Source organism: Kryptolebias marmoratus, linkage group LG8, assembly GCF_001649575.2.
Source record: "Kryptolebias marmoratus isolate JLee-2015 linkage group LG8, ASM164957v2, whole genome shotgun sequence".
Lineage (NCBI taxonomy): Eukaryota > Metazoa > Chordata > Actinopteri > Cyprinodontiformes > Rivulidae > Kryptolebias > Kryptolebias marmoratus.
The window spans coordinates 21,668,859-21,691,041 of NC_051437.1; the positions used below are offsets into that span (position 1 = coordinate 21,668,859).

The 22,183-nt window shown below is 38.3% G+C and overlaps 1 protein-coding gene across 12 annotated transcripts in view; it reads left to right on the plus strand.

Moving 5' to 3' along the window:
- Window positions 1–22,183, plus strand: part of ubr4 (ubiquitin protein ligase E3 component n-recognin 4) — a 45,030-nt gene that overhangs the window by 5,436 nt on the left and 17,411 nt on the right. For 3 of the 12 annotated variants that reach the window (XM_037976862.1, XM_037976865.1, XM_037976871.1), the window contains exons 12-58: window positions 162–261; window positions 1,160–1,300; window positions 1,526–1,643; window positions 2,083–2,124; window positions 5,249–5,436; window positions 5,536–5,692; window positions 5,788–5,873; window positions 6,011–6,180; window positions 6,769–7,048; window positions 7,478–7,610; window positions 7,743–7,822; window positions 7,918–8,046; window positions 8,398–8,580; window positions 8,850–8,972; window positions 9,071–9,300; window positions 9,628–9,746; window positions 9,835–9,932; window positions 10,372–10,529; window positions 10,635–10,841; window positions 11,048–11,149; window positions 11,230–11,330; window positions 11,748–12,135; window positions 12,327–12,390; window positions 12,577–12,768; window positions 12,895–12,965; window positions 13,247–13,439; window positions 14,225–14,458; window positions 14,595–14,765; window positions 14,903–15,085; window positions 15,351–15,509; window positions 15,670–15,822; window positions 15,970–16,197; window positions 16,393–16,550; window positions 16,703–16,877; window positions 17,069–17,270; window positions 17,522–17,685; window positions 18,033–18,249; window positions 18,510–18,726; window positions 19,375–19,407; window positions 19,698–19,761; window positions 19,851–19,985; window positions 20,418–20,592; window positions 20,794–20,925; window positions 21,040–21,161; window positions 21,342–21,453; window positions 21,649–21,779; window positions 21,965–22,142. In XM_037976862.1, the coding sequence (XP_037832790.1) occupies window positions 162–261; window positions 1,160–1,300; window positions 1,526–1,643; window positions 2,083–2,124; window positions 5,249–5,436; window positions 5,536–5,692; window positions 5,788–5,873; window positions 6,011–6,180; window positions 6,769–7,048; window positions 7,478–7,610; window positions 7,743–7,822; window positions 7,918–8,046; window positions 8,398–8,580; window positions 8,850–8,972; window positions 9,071–9,300; window positions 9,628–9,746; window positions 9,835–9,932; window positions 10,372–10,529; window positions 10,635–10,841; window positions 11,048–11,149; window positions 11,230–11,330; window positions 11,748–12,135; window positions 12,327–12,390; window positions 12,577–12,768; window positions 12,895–12,965; window positions 13,247–13,439; window positions 14,225–14,458; window positions 14,595–14,765; window positions 14,903–15,085; window positions 15,351–15,509; window positions 15,670–15,822; window positions 15,970–16,197; window positions 16,393–16,550; window positions 16,703–16,877; window positions 17,069–17,270; window positions 17,522–17,685; window positions 18,033–18,249; window positions 18,510–18,726; window positions 19,375–19,407; window positions 19,698–19,761; window positions 19,851–19,985; window positions 20,418–20,592; window positions 20,794–20,925; window positions 21,040–21,161; window positions 21,342–21,453; window positions 21,649–21,779; window positions 21,965–22,142 (7,196 nt within the window). The remainder of the gene's footprint in view (window positions 1–161; window positions 262–1,159; window positions 1,301–1,525; window positions 1,644–2,082; window positions 2,125–5,248; window positions 5,437–5,535; window positions 5,693–5,787; window positions 5,874–6,010; window positions 6,181–6,768; window positions 7,049–7,477; window positions 7,611–7,742; window positions 7,823–7,917; window positions 8,047–8,397; window positions 8,581–8,849; window positions 8,973–9,070; window positions 9,301–9,627; window positions 9,747–9,834; window positions 9,933–10,371; window positions 10,530–10,634; window positions 10,842–11,047; window positions 11,150–11,229; window positions 11,331–11,747; window positions 12,136–12,326; window positions 12,391–12,576; window positions 12,769–12,894; window positions 12,966–13,246; window positions 13,440–14,224; window positions 14,459–14,594; window positions 14,766–14,902; window positions 15,086–15,350; window positions 15,510–15,669; window positions 15,823–15,969; window positions 16,198–16,392; window positions 16,551–16,702; window positions 16,878–17,068; window positions 17,271–17,521; window positions 17,686–18,032; window positions 18,250–18,509; window positions 18,727–19,374; window positions 19,408–19,697; window positions 19,762–19,850; window positions 19,986–20,417; window positions 20,593–20,793; window positions 20,926–21,039; window positions 21,162–21,341; window positions 21,454–21,648; window positions 21,780–21,964; window positions 22,143–22,183) is intronic. The other 9 variants (XM_037976863.1, XM_017417701.3, XM_037976866.1 and 6 more) reach the window with 7 other exon arrangements.

Consider the following 22,183-nt stretch of genomic DNA (forward strand, 5'->3'; position numbering starts at 1 on the left):
TTTTCTCAGTGCCCTAAGGAAGTCACAGGAAACGATTGTATTTCAATTTAACTAATCTGAATATAAAGTAAAAATAAAATTAAATTAAAGCACTAATGGCATACTTCATGCCATGAGGATTGTAATCAATTATGAGTTTAATTCTTCTTTTTTTCCTCCAGGCATCAAGGCTTTGGGATCTTGTCTGTCATTCTGGCCAACCACGCCATCAAACTTTTGACGTCACTTTTCCAGGACTTGCAAGTCGAGGCTCTACATCGGGTAAGTAAACAAGCTAAACATTCATTTAGCATACAACATGCAACTCAACCATACTTTCTAATATGGTAGCTGTCTGTTGTGCTTTAAAAAGGGATTGTGAAGATTAACTAAATTGATTTCTGCCTTCTTTAAAAACTACTCATTAATGATTTACTGAGCTATGCTCAATACATTTAAAATTATTTTTGTTAGATATCAAAATGTTTGCTAGTGAATTGCGAAAGGCGTAATGTACAGCAGGAGTACTCATATCTTTGGTTTGAGCTGTTGGGAACGGCCAGGTTGTCAGCAGCAACTACTTTAACTGCACCTACACCCGGGGCAGGTGGAGATTAGTTCTTGGAAAAAATCAACAAAAAATCTAGTTCCTTTTTAGTGAAGACAGGGCTGACAGATTTACCACCTACAGCAATTTGACAATTCAAACAGACAGAAGTGAGCAGGATAAACAGCACAACAGGATGGTAATAATAGCTTCAGTTGTAAGGGAGCTTGCCTTTCAAGCTGCTGTTCTGTAGCAGGTGCTTTACCATAATACAGGGTTTCAGTATTCGAGGCTGTTATCTCTGGCTGCACGTATGATTTACCACCAGTTTGGGTGTTTGAGCCGTATAACACTTCCTCCGCTTCGATTACGTTTAAAAACCATCTCATTCTGCGTGACTGCTCAGTAGTTTTTGACAGACTGCTTGCCATATTTTTTTTTGTTGTTGTTGTTTTCCCTCCCTACTAAAAGCAGGCACACAGGTTTGCAAACCAGTTGAACTATCTTTTATCCATTTCTGTTTTAGTTTAGAAAAGAATTCGGTACGAGACAGTTCAGTTAATAAAATGAGAACACTAAAAGTTGTTTGTTCATTCCCCCTCCACACACACACACACACTACCACCTTGTCAGCAGGGTTGGGCAAGTGATGGACCCCCAGCTGAGCTGAACATCATGGCACAAAGTACTTCAATCCAGAGGGTTCAAAGACTCATCGACTCCGTGCCCCTGACAAATCTGCTCTTCACTCTTCTCTCCACTTCCTACAAGAAGGTGCTTCCCCTTATATGGTTTGAAAATGAAAAGTTGGTTTTCTAATGATTTCATTGTATATTTTGACATAATTTACAGGCACAGGTGGGCTGCCATCTTGGACCTCTACATTTTTTCTTCACATATTTAGTGCATTTTTATGAAAAACACAAAAATGACAGAAACATTTTGAGTGTTATAAAAAAACAGAGCATTTAAGGTTGTTTTTCTGTTTGCTTCCATTAGGCTTGTGTTCTCCAGCGCCAAAGGAAGGGCTCAGTTAGCAGCGATGCAAGCGCTTCTACAGATTCAAACACCTACTATGAGGATGATTTCAGCAGTACGGAGGAGGACAGCAGCCAAGGTACTTCAAACAATACATCAGTGCTTAATTTGGCATTTTTAGTGGTACTGAAGTCTCAAAGAAAATATTTTATACTTGGGTCGGGTCGTTTATTTAGAGAATTCAGCTGGGTCTAACTACCATGAATTTATGAATTTGCAGTATGTCAAATTGACAATGAACTATAAAACTAAAGTCTGGTCAGCTAACAGCGGATGCAATACAGATGTTCTTGATCAATTAATGAATGAGTTGACCATCAGAGATTTACAAGCCTCGTGGAGTCATGTTTGTGTTTAGTATTTGACCTAGTGACAGGGCAGAGCTGTATGCTTCAGTGAAGCGTCAGCCAGGTAACAGCAGCAGTAAGTGGTTAACACATTCATGTGCACACATGTCAATAACTTTTTGTCCCTTCGTTACATGATGACAGTGTAGTTGACAGTGTTTACTATTTCAGCAGAGAGAAGAGAGGAGAAGACAAATGCTGCTTGTGTCTCAGGTCAGCAGTTTTCTGTCCTCAGGTCAAAGACTCAGTGTCCACATTGCTGTCTCAGATTTGTTTTTATTTATTTTTTTATTATATGTCACACAAATTAGGCTCTGAGTTGTGATCCTAATAGGCTAGGGGGAAAAAAATCAAGCCAGAGATGAACAGAGCTTACTATAAAAAGTGGCTTTTCTGTGTAATAAATATGAAGTAAGTTACATTGTTTGTGTCAGAGGTTCATCTGTGGCTCTTTGTCTCCCAAGGATCATACCAGTTCTTTGATATGTGGGTGTTTCTTATTTTAGAACTGCAACATTTCATTGCAGCTGACCAATGAACTCAAATTTTACATTATATTTACCTTTTTAGCGTGTTTAATACAAACTTTGCTCAGGAACTTTCCTTCCAAACTCGTGTGGTTTAGGCGCAGCCCATGAATTTTGTCTCACCTTTTTTTTAAACACATAAACCGAGTAGCATCTGACAGAACTGCTTCTCCACTTCATCAGTTTAAAACACCTGTATCCATATACAGTACTGTGCAAAAGCTTAAGGCAGGTGTAAAAGTGTTAAAATAGATATTTCACAAATATAAATTTTAAAACATTGATGCTATTTTAAAGGCAAAGCTTGGTCACAACAAATATTGGCATAATACATTTCTTCTGTTTGCTCACTTTGCATTTAGTGAATTAATAAAAATTAACAGAACATGTATTTGTGAAAGTTTATTTTTTACTTGACAGTATTTTACACCTGCCTACAACTTTACAGAACTGTACACAATAAAATCTTTGTTATAGATTGTAGAACAAAATGTATTTTCTGAAAAATAAACAGTGTTCTGTGACTTAAAAATGATTTTCAAGAAGAACCTGGTTATATAAACTAACTTCAGTTTGTTACAATTCAAATCTGTCTATCTGCAGACTATACAAGTCAAGTAACGGAGACTTGTGCTGCTGTTTTTAATTGTTGTTAATATTTATTCAGTTGTAGCATTTATATGATTGTAGTTGCCAATTGAGTTTGTGGTTACGTTTTACTGTAGACTCGTGTTTTTTAGTTGTTTGAATACAATTTCTGTCTTCTTAAATTTAGATCTGTAGGAGTTTTTTTAAAAATAATGTTCGACCCACATCAAAATATTGGTATCATTCTTAAGCACAGTGACTTCAAGTTGTATTTAAAAGACTGAGACACTTTGCTTCATCTTGCTATCACCTAAAGAGTTTTGAGTTTTGTATGTTGCATGCAGATGTGAAGAAGAGCTTAACGTGATGCTCTTTCAAAACATGAAACTTGTGTCGTGTTTTTGTGTTTGGAAATGATCTCACTGTAGTCAGGAAGCACCATCTACGGTTTTGTGTGTGGTGAGGATAATGAGGATAAAATCTTTTACTGAGCTTTTTGTGGGGTTAGAATTGTATGTTTATTGTCCCATCCTGAAAGTGAACCCCTCAGATAAAACTTATGTTTGTTTTTTCTGGTCCTTGTTGTTGAGGTTAAGACATTAATTGTTTGCAGGATGGTTCAGGGAGTCAAATAGCAGAATGTTCTTGTGTTAAAGCCTTTTCTCCTGAACATGGTGACATCTGTATTTATGAAGTTAAAGGCTTCTATTGTTTTTACCTCCGTGTCAGTCCTCCTTAGATTTTGCAAGCAAAGTCAAAGTAAAGAGGTCACAAATAAGCTGAACACAAATAAGCGTTCAGCTTGAAGTTCTGAACACTTATTTGAACAAGCTGGGGAAAAAGTGACCCAAGCCCATGCTGTTTCATTGGCAGCTTAATAAGAACATGGCTAGAGCTTTGAGTCTCTCTGTTTGAATTAGCTTTGGCATTTCAGTGGATGCAGAGGTTAGTGGCAGCTCGTCTTTGCAAAACACTTCAGTGTTTAAATTAAAGGATTTTCTTTTTTGTTTCTTGGCTCACAGGAGTGAGCTGCGGTTAAGCAAGAAGAAACCTTTTATTATTTGTTTCTATTTTTACGCTTTATGCTAATTTTAAAAGGAGTTCAAGGTTTTTTTTTTAATTGTCATTACTGAATATAAAACTGCTTCAGTTTCATTTAGTATAATATTGTTTGAAAGCAAATCCAGTTAACAGTTGCATACAGATTTGCAGTCATTAACCTTAATTATTAAAAGGTCACACACTTTCTAAAGGTTGTTTAGATGTTTATTTACCTAGAAAATAAGACTTTTTGATTTAAATTCTTCAACTAGAGACTCTTAGCCAAGACAAACGGCAGCTACAGTGTACCACTCATTTCTTACCATTTAAAAAGCTCATTTATTTTTGCTGATATATTGTTAGTCAGCTGTGTGTTGGAAGTGTAACAAATTGAATTCCTGGCACTTTTCTTCCTAACAACAGTGCTGCATTAATACAGCAGTCATGCGTTCTCATTTCAGGGAGCTACAGAGTGGATTAGAGAATAACACGTTGTGTATGTTGCATCAAGTGTGAATCCGGTCCTAGCATTGTTTGTCTCATCGTTGCCTGTATCACAAAAGCATGTATCAGAATGTGCACACTCAGAACCAGCAGTGAATAGAGTTGTGCATGCCAAAATGCTTATGTTTTTGATGGAATTTAATGAACAAACCCAATTTTAAAAAAAAAGTCTTAAATCATTACCGCAGTCTATAGAATACTTAGGTCCATCTTTTTTTTAGCTGAAATTCAAGATTTTTGCAAAATGTTGTACAGTAAGATCTAATGCAGATAATTTTAATAATTTTGTGGAAGGAAAAGGGCAATAAGTAAATATGCACTTGTATTTTTTTTTTAGCAACTTTAGTGTCTCAAAAACATAATCAATTTAGCATTTTATTTTCTGCATTGTAAGAGTGGGAGAGTTGTAAGTTCCATCCTAAACTCAGTGACAGAAATGACTTGTAGGAAAAGTTAAAGAAATTCATCCCTTTTAGTATTTTGGTCACTCACAAGAAGTAAGAGTTTGTTCACTATTTATTGTAGTCGTTGGTTCTCGTCTTCTGCCTGTATTGTGTTAAAAGTCTTGATGTTATGTATCAATGAGGCCACTACAAATGCACAAATTCTCATCAGTTTTTAGAATTCTTCTCAGTTCCACTCCAAGAAGTCTCTAAATGATGATGTTTTCTTTGCAGATGATGACAGTGAACCCATCTTGGGACTGTGGTTTGAGGAGACAATTTCACCATCCAAAGATAAAGTGGCTCCACCACCACCTCCACCTCCCCCACCCCTCGAGACTTCCCCCAGACTCAAGAGCCCTAGCAAACAGAATCCAAGTGAGAATGGCAACATTTTAGCGGGCCGTAAAGATCCAGAGCTGGTAAATACTTTAAAATGCCTTCTTTTTCTAATTTCTGAAAGTAAAAAAAAAAAAAAAGATCTCATGTGGCACTCAACCAATTCCCAACTGTTCCCGTAGTTCCTCGGTTTGGCCTCTAGCATTTTGAACTTCATCACCACCTCAATGCTGAAGTCCAGGAACAACTTCATCAGGAACTACCTGAGCGTGTCTCTCACAGAGCAACACATGGCGACACTCGCCAGCATCATTAAAGATGTGGACAAAGATGTCAAAGGCATGTTACTGTCATTTAGAACAATACCCGAATTGCCTATTTTTAAAATAGTTTTCTATACTGTAATAATGGTGTAACTCGTGTTTCTCCACCAGGTTCATCAGATGAAGCGTTTTCCTTAGCTCTGTACCACTTCAACCACACCCTTGTCACCTCAGATCTTCCATCCCCGGTCTTGCAGGTAAGGAGACATTCTGTTTTTATTCCAAGCACTTGTTCACAAAGAGAGACTTTTGACCACAGATTCCTGCAATAAACGCTCAATAGAATTTATTAGTTGGTTAACCAGTATTTTTATTTCTGTCTTGTCATTTGCAGAACACTCTTCTTCAACAATTAGGGGTTGCTCCATTCTCAGAGGGTCCCTGGCCTCTCTACATTCACCCTCAGTCGTTATCAGTCCTCTCCAGACTTCTTCTCATTTGGCAGCACAAAGCCAGTGTGCAGGGAGAACCAGATGTGCCTGAGTGTATGAAAGTCTGGGAAAGGTGAGACATTCATTGTTTTTTCTTCTAGTCATGTAAAGAAACCATCTGAATTGACTTAAACATTATAACTATTGCTGCTTTTTCATTACACGAGGATGCACAATTCATTAGGAATTGTTAGTTTTCTCCATAGAAAGCAGTGCAGCATAACTGATCAAATGAATTCATCAACATGTTTAACATCTGCAACTTTTTATCTATTAAGTTTTTTTCTGCTGACCATTATTTAGCTCTTTAGCTTGCAGTAGTCATGATCTTAATGAAGATATTCAAATCCTTCTGTACTTAAAGTTTGTCACAAACTTATTTAGTTTGAAAACGCCTAATTAACTGATCTAATTCTTTTACTGTCTACAATAGAAGATGAAGAAGGAAATACATTTTTATATATTCTTTAATGAAAAGTCAACTATAAAGCATCAGTTTGTACTAAAGAGCACATTACAAATTTCACTTCTTTATTACAAAGTAAATCATTGTTGGTAAAACCATACCCGAGGTGTATTTTAGCCGAGACATATCAAATTTCTCATAAATTGATGTTTTGTTCCAATGTCTTCTTTCTCTATTTTACACTCCCATTCTCAGATTTCTAGGAACCTTGAAGCAGCACACCCTCCAGGGTTCTGTCCACGGAGAAGATGACCTTAACGTAGAACATCTCCAGCTGCTGCTGCTTCTTTTCCACAATCTGTCAGAGCGTGGCCGGAGATCAGTGCTCACCATGCTCACTCAGGCTATCACTGAAGTAGCCCAGAGCAGAGAGTCCCAGCTGAAGTCTGTTCCACTCAACATGGCCCGTCTGCTACTTGTGTTTGACTACTTGCTGCGCCACTACTCCAAGGTTCCCTTATACCTCTTTGAACAGGTTAGCTCTTCTTTTGAAGGAGTTGTCTCTTCATATTGGTAACTACAAATAAAGATGACTTTGTTAAACTACTTCTGACCTAATTTTGTTAACTTCTTTGTTAAGTAAATTGCCATTTTATTGACTTAATTCAGAGCAACCAGAAAATATCCCAACTTGTTTGTAATAAAAGGCTGATTTACAAATAGAAATGTCCACAAAGTCAGTTCTTTAGTGCAGTTGCTGTTTTTATAAACTGATAAAGCAACAGTTTATTTATGTATTGCAGATTTTTTTAGTGAACTGTTTGGTTCAAGTTATTTTTTTATTACCCCAGCTACATGAGAGATGAACAGTCTTACTTTGATAATATTCTTGTGTAGAAAAAAAAAAGCTTTATTTGGAACTGCAATAACATTATATGAAATCCTTTTTGAATTATAATTATAGGTGCAATACAATCTCCTAACGCCACCATCTTCTGGGCCAAGTTCTGCTCAAGATGGCGGCAAGCGCGGCAGTCTGCCACTTTACTACGGCTTTAAAGAGGTGGAGGAGAACTGGACTAAACATTGCTCAGCAGGTAAAGAGCATTATTTTCTACTTGGACACATTTCATTGTGCTCTTTTTACTTTTCGTCATTTGATTTAAATTTGATGTAGATGTTTTTGTTGGTAAACTACAAATAAAAGCATTTCTGACTTGTTTTCTAAGATGCAAACGTCCAGCCCAAATTCTATTGCGTTCTGTCTCCTGAGACATCTGAAGATGATATCAACAGACTAGACGGCAAGGTATTACTCGGTTCACTCATACTTTACGTTACATTTTTTGTCTATATAAATAATGTTTAGTTCTATGTAATTTATTTATTTTATTTTATTGGAAGGTTTTTTCCAAGCTGGTTAATGGGGGAGTTAAATATGACGAGCTGTATGCTTGGCTCATCTCACTCCTGGAAGCTGGTTCTCAGTTTGACACAGCCAGAAGACAAGAGAACAAACCTATCACTCCTATGGTGAGTATACACTCCATAAAACAAATTTCAGCTGGTTTTCTGGGTAAACAGTCTCCCGAAGCAGAAAATGCCTGAATTTTGTTATGCACTTGTCGTCTGCAAGACTTCACGCTTGCTGCAGCTGCTTTATTTATTTATGGTTATGTTAAAATTGTTTAATTTTGATTTGCAAATAGACGGATGAACAGTGGTGTAATGCTGAGAAGTAAGACTTGCTGCAGCTTTCTTCTGCAGTAAAAACTTGTAAGCCTGCTATGTGGTCAGCTGTCACTGTCCTGGACTCAGGGCTGGTGATCGAACAGTTTAATTCTTTATTTTAAACAGACAAACACATGTTTTATCACTATGCAGGAGGCCTGCTCCCTTCAGTACTACTTTCTGGTACTGTGGAGAATCCTGGGCGTGTTGCCACCTTCGAAAGCTTTCATGGAGCAGCTAAAGACCGGCTGCAGCAACCCCAGTGAAAGTGACATCCTGCATACGCTGCGATGGTCCTCACGTCTGCGTGTATCTACATATGTCAACTGGATAAAGGTTTGTTGAAGCTGGAAAGTACTACCTAAAGATATATTAACATAATAGTCTCATGTCTTTTTAGTTGCTGAGACAAAGACCATATTTGACTTCTGTCCTTGGCCACTCATTTAAATTCTCAATTTAAGAGCTGCAACTGGATGTTTTGTTTTCTAAACCTTTTTCCATACCTGTGCAGTTTAACATGTGCGATATAATGTGTGCTACACTTTGTTAATCCTTGGGAATGGTTTGTATTTGGTGTATGACATGAATGTTATCAATGGCAGGAACATTTGGTGAAGCAGGGACTGAAAGCAGACCAAGCTGCCTCACTTATTGAGATGACAGCTGCCAAGTGCAGCACTCTTAAGTATGACGTGGAGCTAGCAGAGGAGTACATTGCCAGACAGGTACTGATCACAACAGTCTTCATTACATTGTGTAGCTGTTGTTTCTGGAACAAGATTTTGTACTTATTTGTTTTTCCTTGGACAACCCTATTCTGCAGATTTCCACCTTCTCAAGCGTGGACCCAAATGTTGTCCTTCCACTCCATCAGTTGCCTTCTCTTCAAGCTGTCTATACTCTGGATGCAGTCATCTCTAAAGTGCAAGTTTCTTTAGATGAGCATTTGTCCAAAGTTGCAATTGAGGCCGACACCCACAAGTCCTCTGATATAGCGAAAAACCTTCTGCCTGCCACACTGCAGCTCACGGACACATACACAGCCTTCACAAGGTGAGAAAGTGTCAAGTTTATAAAGTTTTTTCTTTTTTTTTTTTTGGCTGGTCACATTTTCTGTAAATTTACATTTATGTGATGAGTATACAATGTATGCATCAGAGATTTCTTTCTGTATGTGCTCTGTAAATCAATGTCAAGTATTTTAAATTTAAATATGCTGTTGTTTTATTTAAAATATTTACAAAGAAATATTGAGGTATGGCAGATACAGTTTGAGAATTTTCAACTCCCAATTGTTGTTCTGGAAATGATTAAGATCTTTCATTTATTTTGCTAGAACTTATCCTGATCTCACCTTGAAACCAACCTTGTCTTATACAGATCCTACCTACTAATGAATATCCCAGAGGAAGGTGAAAACAAATTGACTGATGCAAAGCTCCAGGGTTATTCTGCAGTTCTGTCCATTGGCTCAACCCGCTGCAAGGCCAACATGCTGGGTATGTTGAGAAGCTACTAAAAATAGAAGCTAACCAATACACTTGTTTTGACGTCTTTTGTGTAAAATCTTTGATTCAAACTCCACAGGTCATAGCTTAATGCAGAACCTACCATCTGCTGTACAAACAACATGTGAGACTTGGAACAGCATCCACACCAATGAATTCCCCAACATTGGCTCATGGGTACGTGGGTAACTATGTTCCTCAGTTTGACTCAACTTTTAGAAACATTGTTTTGCTTGCACAGGAGCACAAGCAAGTATTACTGGATGCCTATTAGCAATGTTGGGTAATCTAGGCATTGTCAGATATTTCTTTCATAGAATTTCTTTGGCTGAAATTAAGAGAATGCAATACACACATCACATGATCTGAAATATTAATAATATCACAAGACAGCGAATCATCTGATAATTGGTAAATCCTCTCACAATGTATGATAAATTATAAATACAAAATGTCAGTGGGAAGTTAAAGTGCAGGATCTTTCTTATTAGTTACTGAATGAAAGGTGTCGATACCTGTGCCATAAATTGTCAAAAATAAAAACAAAAGACAATTTTGTTTAGATTTTGTTCTAGCAAGTTATGAAACTGAAAGACTTTCACATTTTTGTTCTCAGCGTAATGCATTTGCCAATGATACCATACCATCAGAGAGCTACATCAGTGCCATCCAAGCAGCTCATCTGGGCACCCTGAGTTGTCAGTCCCTGCCTCTGGCCTCTTCTCTGAAGCACATCCTTCTCTCCTTGGTTCGCCTGACAGGCGACCTTATAGTGTAAGTGCTAATTTATATTTGTTTAAAATCCAGGCATCTAAACAACTCTTGGATGTATTTGAATCATTCTGTCTGCCTAATACTGCTGCATGTTTGTCTCTTTAGTACCGAGGAGTTGAATCCCTCTCAGGTCGTGAGCAGTCTGCTGCCTCTGCTCCTGGAGACGAGCACAGAGTTTGTGGCGGAAATCAGCAGCACCTCGCTGGAGCGCATCCTTGGCCCATCAGAGTCCGATGCCTTCCTCGCCCGGATCTATGAGCGCTTGGTGACTGGATGTTACAACATCATTGCCAATCATTCAGACCCACAAAGGTATGCCATGTGCAATGAGATTAATTATTCAAAGTTAAGCAATGTGGTGGCAATCAATAAATAAATGTTTGTTGTATTAAACTGGTTGGTTCTGCTGTATCCCCCTTTACAGCTTTTAATATTTGTTTCTGTTTTTTGTTTTTTTTTACCCATGTATGTAATAAATTGTGGTTGTTCCTTTTATAATGTCCTGACGTATATTTTAGTGGTCTGGATGAGTCCATCCTCGAAGAATGCCTTCAGTACCTTGAAAAACAGCTTGAGAGCAGTCAGGTCCGAAAGGCGATGGAGGAATTCTTCTCTTTCAGGTATTGATTTTACAAACATCACAAATACCAGTAGTTCAGTTTTTTCAACTGTATCACATGTATATATAAATTTTTTTCAGTGGTGAGCTTGTCCAGATTATGATGGCAACGGCCAATGAAAACCTGTCTGCAAAGTTCTGTAACAGGGTGCTGAAATTCTTCACAAAGCTTTTCCAGCTCAGTAAGTTTTTTGTTATAGTTGATTCAAATATTAGACTTATTGTAACTTTAGGTTTTTATTAATAAACTTTATAATATGGTTGTTTCAAGAATTTAGTCAAAAGATTTCAACAAGCCTGGACTAAATTATTTGATTTAATTCCTTAAATTCTAAGTGCTGAATAATGAAAGTATTTTAATTTAAATTGGTGACTAAATATACATTTTTATGCTAAGAACTACAATAAAACACAAATAAGACATACTGCAGTTTTATAGCTGGTAAGAAAAGATTTGCTTTGGCTGGTAAAATTGATCAATTTATCTATTAATTTAAACTCCCGGTGTCACACGTCCATATTTAACGTGTCAAGCTGTATGCTACATGTACAGTAAAATAATTATGTTGTGATCTCATATTTATCTTGTCATTTTACAGCGGAGAAGAGTCCCAATCCCAGCCTGTTATGTTTGTGTGGCTCTCTGGCACAACTGGCCTGTGTGGAGCCGCCTCGTCTGCAGTCATGGCTGACACGAATGACAGCCACGCCACCAAAAGACTCAGAGCAGCTGGAGGTTGTGCAAGAAAACAGACAACTTCTTCAGGTGCTCACCACTCATATTGTGCGTGACAACAGTCAGGTGGGCGAAGGAGTTTGCACCGTCCTCCTCAGCACACTTATTCCCATGGCAACGGACATGTTGGCCAATGGTGACGGAACAGGCTTTCCTGAGCTCATGGTCATTATGGCCACACTTGCCAGTGCTGGACGAGGAGCTGGTCACTTGCAGCTTCACAGGGCGGCCATTGACTGGCTAACCAGATGGTAAGAAACGACTTTCATAGACTTAAACTTCCAAAACATGTTGTTGACTGGTTGTTTTGTTTGTGTAAAATCACTGGAAAAACTGCATGGTTTAAGAACATTTAGACTGAGCAACATTTTGATGATGTAATGATTAAACGTTTCTTAACAGATTTTAGAATTCTAATGAAGAAATATTTTTTCTTTTTCAGTAAAAAGTATTTAACACAGAAAAATGTTGTGGAGAAAGTGAGCACAAACTTGTCCCATGGAAAGGTAATTTTTTTTCTTTACTTTTTTCTGTGTAACAGCACAAAACCAATAAAGTCATTACTTTGACTTCACCCAAGGGTAATTTTTAACTGTTTCCCAGCAAGTGTTTCCCACATGGTTTCAGATTGATTAAATGTATATTTAGTACTAAACTGAACAATTAAAATGTACGTCATTTTTTTAATTTAGCATACCAGTATGCTGGAATGCTCGTGCCACATAATCTCCTATTTGGCTGATGTGATGAATGCCCTGCGGCAAAGCAGCGGCCAGGGAACCTCAGCACTGCTGGTGGAGGGAGATGAGAAGGCAATGGAAGTGGACTCTGATTGGGTGGAGGAGCTCGCGGTAGAGGATGATGATTCCCAGGCAGAAGACTCTGTAAGATGTCATTCTCTACCTCCTTTTTTTCCTCTCTGTTTTTTTCTTAAATAGTATTACCTTTTGCATATATATCAATCAAAATGCATGGATATAACACAGTTTTATCATGTTATTGTTGACCAGGATGAAGACTCCCTTTGCAACAAACTGTGTACCTTTACCATTACTCAGAAAGAATTCATGAATCAGCACTGGTAAGTACAAGTTTGTTTCTAATGTTTTGATTTTAATCTCAAATTCACACATTTTTATTACACTTTATTAAACTTTCTTTATAAGGTAAAATACACTCAATAGGCAGTTGTCTCACAAAAGCTTCTGTGGAAAAACATTCACATTTTGTAAATTTCGTGTCTCATTTAAAGGATTTCTGGAATTTTAGTGCAAACTGTAAAAATAAATAATTTTGTTGTTGTTACGCAGATGAACTTGACAGGTAGCTTGTCTTTTTTTTTCTCTCTGCTCCGTGCTGTAGGTACCACTGTCACACCTGTAAGATGGTGGATGGGGTAGGTGTGTGCACAGTGTGCGCCAAGGTCTGTCACAAAGACCATGAGATCTCCTATGCCAAATATGGCTCTTTCTTCTGTGACTGCGGTGCCAAAGAGGATGGCAGCTGCCAGGTGAGACCGAATGCCTCAGGTCATCATGGGAAGAGAACAACAGCGGTAACTCTGGTTTGCAAGTCATTCCCCCATTGACTTCCATCCAACCATTTCATTTGATCAGGATTATAGCTAGCCCACATGTGTGGCCAGAAGCAGAAAATGTTATGAATGCCTGCCTCAGTTGTTTTGCGTAGAGTAAAAAAAGGCCACTGTTCCCTAGTTAATATGTAATATTTGACTGTTTTTATGTGCATGTGAAGAACAAACAACAAACCATCTCCTACATTTCTTTTGTTCTGTTCATTGTTTAATAAGGAGTATCTTAGATCTTCAGTGTTCTTTGTGTTTGTGACTGTAATGTCTATTTTTGTGTCAGTGTTATTGAGTAGTGGTTATTTGTAACTTTGCACACTTATGTGAAAGTGTTTTATTTTAAGTTTGCAAATATTTACACACTCAGCTGAATTTTACTAACTTGCAAAAGCCTTACAGTATAAGAGTAGATCATAATGGCATGCAGAAAGTTCTTTTTATCAGTCCAATGATTTTTTGTTTGGCTTTAAATGTTGTTTTGATAAAGTTTGTCTATAGAAATTACTATTTCGCTGAACATTCTTTGACTATTCTGTATAGTTCACATTCTTGAGGATCTTGCAAAATGACAACAAGACTTAAATATTCTTATAGTAAAAATGTTAAATTTGATCCTCTTAAATAAAATAGTTTTTGATTTATGGCCACATTGAGGTGAATATATGCTACCAGACAAAAGTTTTGTACCAACGACCAAACTTTGAGCATGCTCATTCTTTTCACTGGTTTATTGTTTGTCACATTATCTACAGGCTTTGGTTAAACGTAGCCCAAGCAGTGGCATGAGCTCTACTCTCAAAGAATCTTCAGCCTTCCAGAGTGAACTGCGAATGCCCGAAAGTGCTATCCGACACCAGAATGCCTCTCCCTCTGACAAGGGCAAGGTTACCATTTGTGATGGCAAATCCAGCGATGAAGAGAAACCTAAGAAGAACAGCGTGTGCAAGAGCATTGAGGGCTGCCAGCAGGAGCTGCTGTCACAAGTGGTTAGAAAGAACATTTTTATCTCTTTTTGGTTTATTGTGGTCCGTTTGTCATGCTGGGTGTGTCTAAACCTTGGAAGATATATTTTCCACACGCTGCATTGTTTGTTGTGTGACCTTCGGTTCTTTTTCATGGTAGACGGAATCATCCACTGCTGCAGTCATTCTCGAGATGCTCATGTTTCTCATGGAAGCAATCCAGACGAACTTCCAGCAAGCATCAGCAGTCGGAAGCAGCAGCCGGGCACAGAAAGCCCTCAATGAACTGCATACTCAGGACAAAAATGTTGAAATGACAGACCAGTTAATGGTATGTTGAGCTCCAGCTGGTTAGGGAAACTATTAAATTATTTCGTAATGTTTTGAAATTTAAACTGAATCAGTGTTGCAATAAAAAAAAAAAAAAAAGTGCATCAGCACAATAGTAAATGTTGCCCTTTTTCTTAGGTGCCCACACTTGGCTCTCAGGAAGGAGCTTTTGAGAATGTGAGGATGAATTATAGTGGTGACCAAGGCCAAACTATTCGCCAGCTCATCAGTGCCCACGTCCTGCGGCGTGTTGCCATGTGCGTTCTTTCCTCGCCTCACGGTCGTCGTCAGCATCTTGCAGTTAGCCACGAGAAGGGAAAGGTGAGCTGAATCGCTAAACTTCTGAAGAAAATATGTGAGCGCCCCACTTCTGGAGAACTGTTGATGCTTCGTAATGAGGCTTTCAGACCGACAGCAGTGTTCGCCGAGTTTGTGATATAGAAAGCTAAAATAGGTATGCCTGTTGTTCTTCAACAGCAAAAAGTGATCCTAGTCTCTGCAAGTTTAATGTGCATATTTGGTTATTTTAATTCAAAGGTTTGCAATGTTTTCACTAATAACCCCCCCCCCCCTGTCTCCCTGGTAGATAACAGTTCTGCAGTTGTCCACTCTTCTGAAGCAAGCGGACTCTAGCAAGAGGAAGCTAACACTGACTCGACTGGCCTCTGCCCCAGTTCCTTTCACTGTCCTCAGTCTCACAGGCAACCCTTGCAATGAAGATTATCTTGCTGTGTGTGGCCTAAAGGTCAGAAAACTGGTCTTCTGAACCTGAGATTTTTATTTTAATAGGTCTTTTATTTTTCCTTCCACATAAAAATATTGAAAAAAAAAAAAATATATATTTAAAGCACGTTTGATTTTTGAATTGTGTTGTATATTTTTTGTTGTTCTTTTGATCTTCCCAGGACTGTCACGTGCTAACTTTCAGCAGTACAGGCTCGGTCTCTGACCATCTTGTGTTACATCCACAACTGGCTACAGGGAATTTCATCATCAAAGCAATCTGGCTGCCCGGCTCTCAAACTGAACTTGCCATCATCACAGCTGACTTTGTCAAGGTATATATTAACAAAACAGCTGTATTGTACAGTGTTTCAATCATATTTGTGAAAATAACTGTGGTTATGAATATATTTGAGTTTTGGAGAGGAAATCAACATTTGGGTAACATTTGGTTGTTTTCATTTTGTTTTTCTGTGCAACAGATCTATGACTTGTCAGTGGATGCCCTGAGTCCCATGTACTACTTCCTGCTTCCCAGTTCTAAGATTCGAGATGCTACGTTCCTTTTCAATGAAGAGGGGAAAAACATCATTGCAATCATGTCCTCAGCAGGTTACATGTACACTCAGATAATGGATGAAACTAGCAGTGCCCAACATGGTCCTTTCTATGTCACAAATGTATTGGAAATAACTCACGAGGACTTGAAAGTAAGTTTAAAATATTCTTACGCTACAAAAATGTGATGTACAAAATATTATCACACTAAATCCCTGTAGTTCATTTCTGCTGACATATTTTGGCGTCTTTTGGTCGCGTTTGCACACTTCAATGTTTAGGGTTGAAAACGGAATGAAATTTTGAACTGCAGAAAGTGGTGTTGAGATTGTGTTTTGTGATTGCAGGATAGCAACGGACAGGTGGCTGGCGGAGGCGTGTCTGTTTATTACTCCCATGTCCTTCAGATGCTTTTCTTTAGCTACAGCCAGGGAAAGTCTTTTGCAGCGACAGTGAGCCGCAGCACAACTGAAGTGCAGAGGCTCTTTCCCATCAACATCAAAGGGTAACATTTCTTTCACACCGTATGAGTTTTAAAATTTCTTGCCACAAAAATGTATTGAAAAATTTAAATGGTAACTGAAAGAATGAACATTGTTCTGCTTTCCTATTAATTAATTAATTAATTTATTTATTTATTTTGTTTGTTTGTTAAAGTTCTAACGGTGGTAGCAATAAGTTGTCGCCAGCTCTGTGCCAGTGGTCAGAGGTCATGAACCATCCGGGTCTGGTGTGCTGCGTGCAACAGACAACTGGCATACCACTGGTAATCATGGTTAAACCTGACACCTTCCTCATTCAAGAGATCAAAACTCTGCCCGCTAAAGCGAAGGTAAGAGTCATTCACTAATTCAGCATAAAACGTGTGTAAAGAAAGATCTTAGCCTAGTTAAAATTTAGTACATGAATATATTTGAAATCTCTTTGTTTTAAATTATGTGCAGATTTCACGAAGAATAATTTTGACAACAGGATTTTACCCAATGAATAAATTTTTATTTATTTATTTTTTCCTTTTCGAAGATTCAAGACATGGTAGCTATTCGACACACTGCAAGTAACGAACAGCAGCGCACAACCATGATTCTTCTCTGCGAGGACGGCAGCCTACGGATCTACATGGCAAATGTGGACAACACATCCTACTGGCTGCAGCCGTCGCTGCAGCCCAGCTGTGGCATCAGTGTCATGAAGCCGGTTCGGAAGCGCAAAGCTGCTGCGGCGAGTGAGTGTGTGGCCAATTCAAAAGCACTTTTTAATCGTCAAAAACAGAAATGCTTGGATGCTGGACCTTAATAAACACAAATGTAATTATGCTGCTTGTGGCAGGATTATTGCCAGAACGTCCTGCTTGCTAATACATAAGCAAGCTGAGTAGTTATTTGAGTGAAAACCTGTGTTTGCAGACAAAATGCTTATCATATTTGGTTCTATTGCCAAAATGTTCTCATTTCAACTCGTCAATTTTTCCCAAAGCTACTCGGACCTCCAGTCAGGTGACATTCCCCGTGGACTTCTTTGAACACAACCAGCAACTGACGGAGGTGGAGTTTGGAGGTAACGACTTGCTGCAAGTCTACAACGGGCAGCAGATCAAACACAGGCTCAACTCCACAGGGATGTATGTGGCCAACACAAAGGTAGAGACATTTTAACTGATAACTCTGTCAGAAAAAGAACAAAACAGTCCTGTGCTCTCTTCTTTGTGTGGGTATCGCTGCTATAGATTGTTCTTTATGAACTGCTGCTTTGAGTTGGCTGCTTGGAACTTTGATCTAATTTTTCATGCATAAATATGAAGCCACTCTGTGGATCTCTATGTTAAGGTTTAATACTGTTAACACAAGCATTAGTATCCAAACTAAATATGTAAGTAACCGACATACCTGAATGTCACAGTGAAGTTTGTAAATGTATAAGTAGAAATATGTGTTAAATTTTAACATTTCTCTTAAATCTTGTTGCCTTTGTCTTTTTTTCTTTCTAGCCCGGGGGATTCACGATAGAAGTGGTGAATAACAACAGTTCAATGGTGATGACAGGCATGCGAGTACAAATGGGCACTCAGGCCATCGAGAGGGCTCCTTCCTACGTGGAAGTCTTTGGCCGCACCATGCAGATAAACCTGACAAGAGCCCGCTGGTTTGATTTCCCCTTCACCAGAGAGGAGGCCCTGCAGGCTGACAAGAAGCTGTCCATATTCAGTAAGATTAGGATTAAAAGTGTGAAGAAAAAATTAAATTGGTCTACTTACTATAATCCACCTTCCACTGCTGAAAATACTCATGCTGTCATTGGAAAAAAAAAAAGAAACACAGATTACTTGAGACTTGTGTACTTTGTACGACTGTTTTAACATGAATGTAAATCACAGGTTTTCCTTTAATTTGGTGACAGCATTGTATCTTCAAATCGTTTACGTCCTCTGATGCACGTTTTATTTGTCCCGTTTGTTTTCCTGAAGTCGGAGCATCAGTTGATCCAGCTGGAGTCACCATGCTTGATTCAGTCAAGATCTATGGTAAAACTAAGGAGCAGTTTGGTTGGCCTGAAGATCCACCCGAGGACTTCTCCTCTGCATCAGTCAATAACGTCTGCAGTCCCAGCCTAAATCAAGGCAGTGGCAACTCTGATGGAGATATAGCCACCCCCACCACAACCAGTGGCACTGTGCTAGAGAGGTATGAGCGTCACACTCTGCAGTTGTTGACTCTTACACTTCTAATTCCCCCATAGTTGAGTTAAACTCACACATGATCGATATATTTTTATTAAGATGTGTTAAATCATAGCTATTTTTTATTTACTGTTGATATTTTATCTTGCAGAAATACCAATTTACTTTCTGAGTACAAAACCTCAACCTCACCAAACTTAATCAAATCTGCTGCTTTAGTTCTTGTATTATTGTGTTGTCTTGTTGATTTTGTGTGACATTAGCAATAAGATGATCTAGTCAGTTTAATTTAAAATATTTGTTAATTGGTGGAACAAACTATCTACAAATCTTCAAATGCTTATTTTAAGCATGTCACAATTGCAACAATACACATATATCTTTATTTTTTGCCTTTACTCATTGCTATCAAGTATTTTTCATTAATTATAGTGGAAGTTGAGTCCGATCTTCAGCTCAGACAAAGCCAGTTCTCTTCAGAGTGTTCAGTGCATGGCTTTTGTGATCATCTTTTCTCGCATGTCTTTCTTTTGTTCAACTGAATCATTTATTTTCACTCGTTTCTTTCTGTGATGCTCACACTTATTTTTTTTTTTTTTTTTTTTTTTTTTTTTTTCCCCCAAAAATAAAAAAAACCACAAAAAAAAAAAAGTTGTGAAACAGAGTCCTTATCCACCTTGGACCGGTTAGTAACTGCCCTTACTCTGCTTGTTTGGTTGGTTTAGTGCATGTGTGCCTCTTCGTGTGTCCATGCTTGTAATTCTTTACGTCATGCAACATCTTCACGCTGGCACAAACTCTGAGTTGTTGTTGTTTTTTTTTCTCACATTTTTTCTTGCATTTAGTGTTGTTTGTCATTTAGATTAGCACAGATTGCAACCGATTAAGAGAGTGTGTGTTTTTTTTGGTAGTAGTAGTATTTTTATTGGTTAAATCAAGGGAAGAGGCAGAAATAATCCTACCTTTGTTTTTTAGATTGGTGGTCAGCTCACTTGAAGCCTTGGAAAGTTGCTTTGCTGTGGGTTCATCAAGTGAGAAGGTAAATATTAAAGCTTTATTCTGTTATTCCTTCAAAAGTAATAAGTAGAATTAAAGTTTTTGTGTCGTGCTTTACTGTCTTTCCTCCAGGAGAAGAACAAAGCTGCAGCGCTGGAATTGGCCACTCTGCTCTTGTCCATGCCGACTCCTACAGGTGTGCAGCAGCAAACCAAAGGACTTCTTGCTAGCCTGCACACCAGCCGCACTGCTTACCACAATCACAAGGTGAAAAAACATTATGATGTCCTTAAAGCACAGTGTTTTAAAGGAGTTCTCAGCATTTTGATTTGTATTTGGCATTCACTTGTCTGTTTAGTTTTCTGTGGGTGAAAAGGTATTGTTAAACTAATGAGATGACAAGTCAGGGAAAATATAAACTCATTTCACAAATATCCTGTTGTCTAAAAAACTTTAAAATAGAGGTGATATTGATGAACTTTCAATAAAGCCTATTAATTTAATTGTATGAATAAGTTAGATGGGACTGATAAGTATGATTTTTAATTCATTGTCATAAAATGTCAAGTTATTTGTGTCCTTTATTTACACATAAATAGTCTGTGTGGAAATCACACACAGAGGGGCAAAATAAACCTTCAAACCTAACTCGAAGCACTCAGTCTGTTGTATTAAATATAATCCCTCTTATTTCATCAGGACCAGTCCTTGCTGAGTAATGCGGTGCAGTGTCTGAATAGCTGCAGCCGTGAGGGGAGGAAGCTCGACCCAGATGTCTTCCAGAGGCTGGTGATCACTGCCCGCTCCATTGCAATCATGAGACCCAACAACTTGGTGCATTTCACAGAAACCAAATCGTTGCACCATGATTCTGGTAAGAGACGGTTTTGCTGGCAGCAAAGACTGAGAAAAAGCCTTTTCGTTTATGGTTACAAAACTACATAGTTTTAGTGTTAGGAGAGCCTGTCAATATGTTTTTTGTCCCAGAAATTCTGTTTGTATAATGGCTTTTGTTGTGGCAGCTGAAGAAACTGAAAGTTTCATACAATTTAATGTTCTTGTCTACTTAAATTAGACACAGCAGAGGATGGACATAAACTTGTGGATAGTGAAAGCTGTAACTTTATTGCTCAGCTGATAAACAACTTCTGGAAGCTTCACTCTCAGAAACCAAAGAATGCATTTCTTGCTCCTGCTTGTCTGCCTGGTAAGCGAATATCTTAAAACCCCGAATTTCACATCTATATTTCTGTCATGTACACTGTAGCAAAATACAAGGCTCTGCGTACAATCAAAGTTGTTTTTTTTCCCCTTTTTTTAGGCTTAACACATGTGGAAGCCACAGTTAATGCCTTAGTAGACATCATCCATGCGTATTGCACATGTGAACTGGATTACATTAATGTAGCTTCCAAAATCTACATGCAAATGTTGCTGTGCCCTGTAAGTAAGATTTTATTTTTCATCTCACACAAAATATTAGGATTGAAAGAAAAGTTTGTTTAACATACTTTCAGTTTCAGTTAAAACTTGAACTCCTTCATTGTTCACTTTAGTTAAAGACTATTGACTCATAACTCAACCATACTGTATTTGTGAAAAAAAAAACCCCAAACATTTCAGGACACAGCTGTAAGCTTTGCTTGTAAACAAGCTCTGATCAGAGTGCTGAGACCAAGAAACAAACGACGTCACGTGACACTTCCCTCTCCCCCACACTCTAACACTCCTATTGGTAAGTTTCATGCAAAATATCCATGTTTAGAATTTATGTCATAGATTTTATGATTTTTTTTAAATTTTTTTAAAATCAAATGTTTTTAGAAAACTAATATTAACAATATTGCTTATGCTGTACTCTTAACAAGGTATTCTTGCAGTCTAAGTTGTATCCAGGGTTTTTAAGTTTGTGTTTGGTGTTCTTGATCAGGAGATAAGGATGATGAGGACGACGATGATGCAGATGACAAAATGCAGTCATCAGTGATGACTGGAGGAGACGAAGGTCGACAGGAGAGCCAGGAGCAGAATGAAGTGGATCATGGCGATTTTGAGATGGTGGTGAGGCAGAAAGGAGAAATAGTCTGTGGGCTGTAAACAATATTACTCTTACGCTGTGAAAGTTAATTTGTCTTAAACGAGTGTATGTGACCTGTATGCATGCCTCATATAAGTTTACAAGTGAATACATCTAAATCTAAGGAAGGCACATGCTGATTAAAACACTGTTTTTGTGGTGTTCCCAGTCTGAGTCAATGGTCCTGGAGACTGCAGAGAATGTTAACAATGGAAACCCATCTCCTCTTGAGGCTCTGCTGGCTGGAGCTGAGGGTTTCCCCCCAATGCTCGACATTCCTCCTGACGCTGATGATGAAACTATGGTAGAGCTGGCTATTGCTCTCAGCCTTCAGCAGGACCAACAAGGTAAGTCGCTATGAATTCACCAATAAGGCATAAACTCTGTC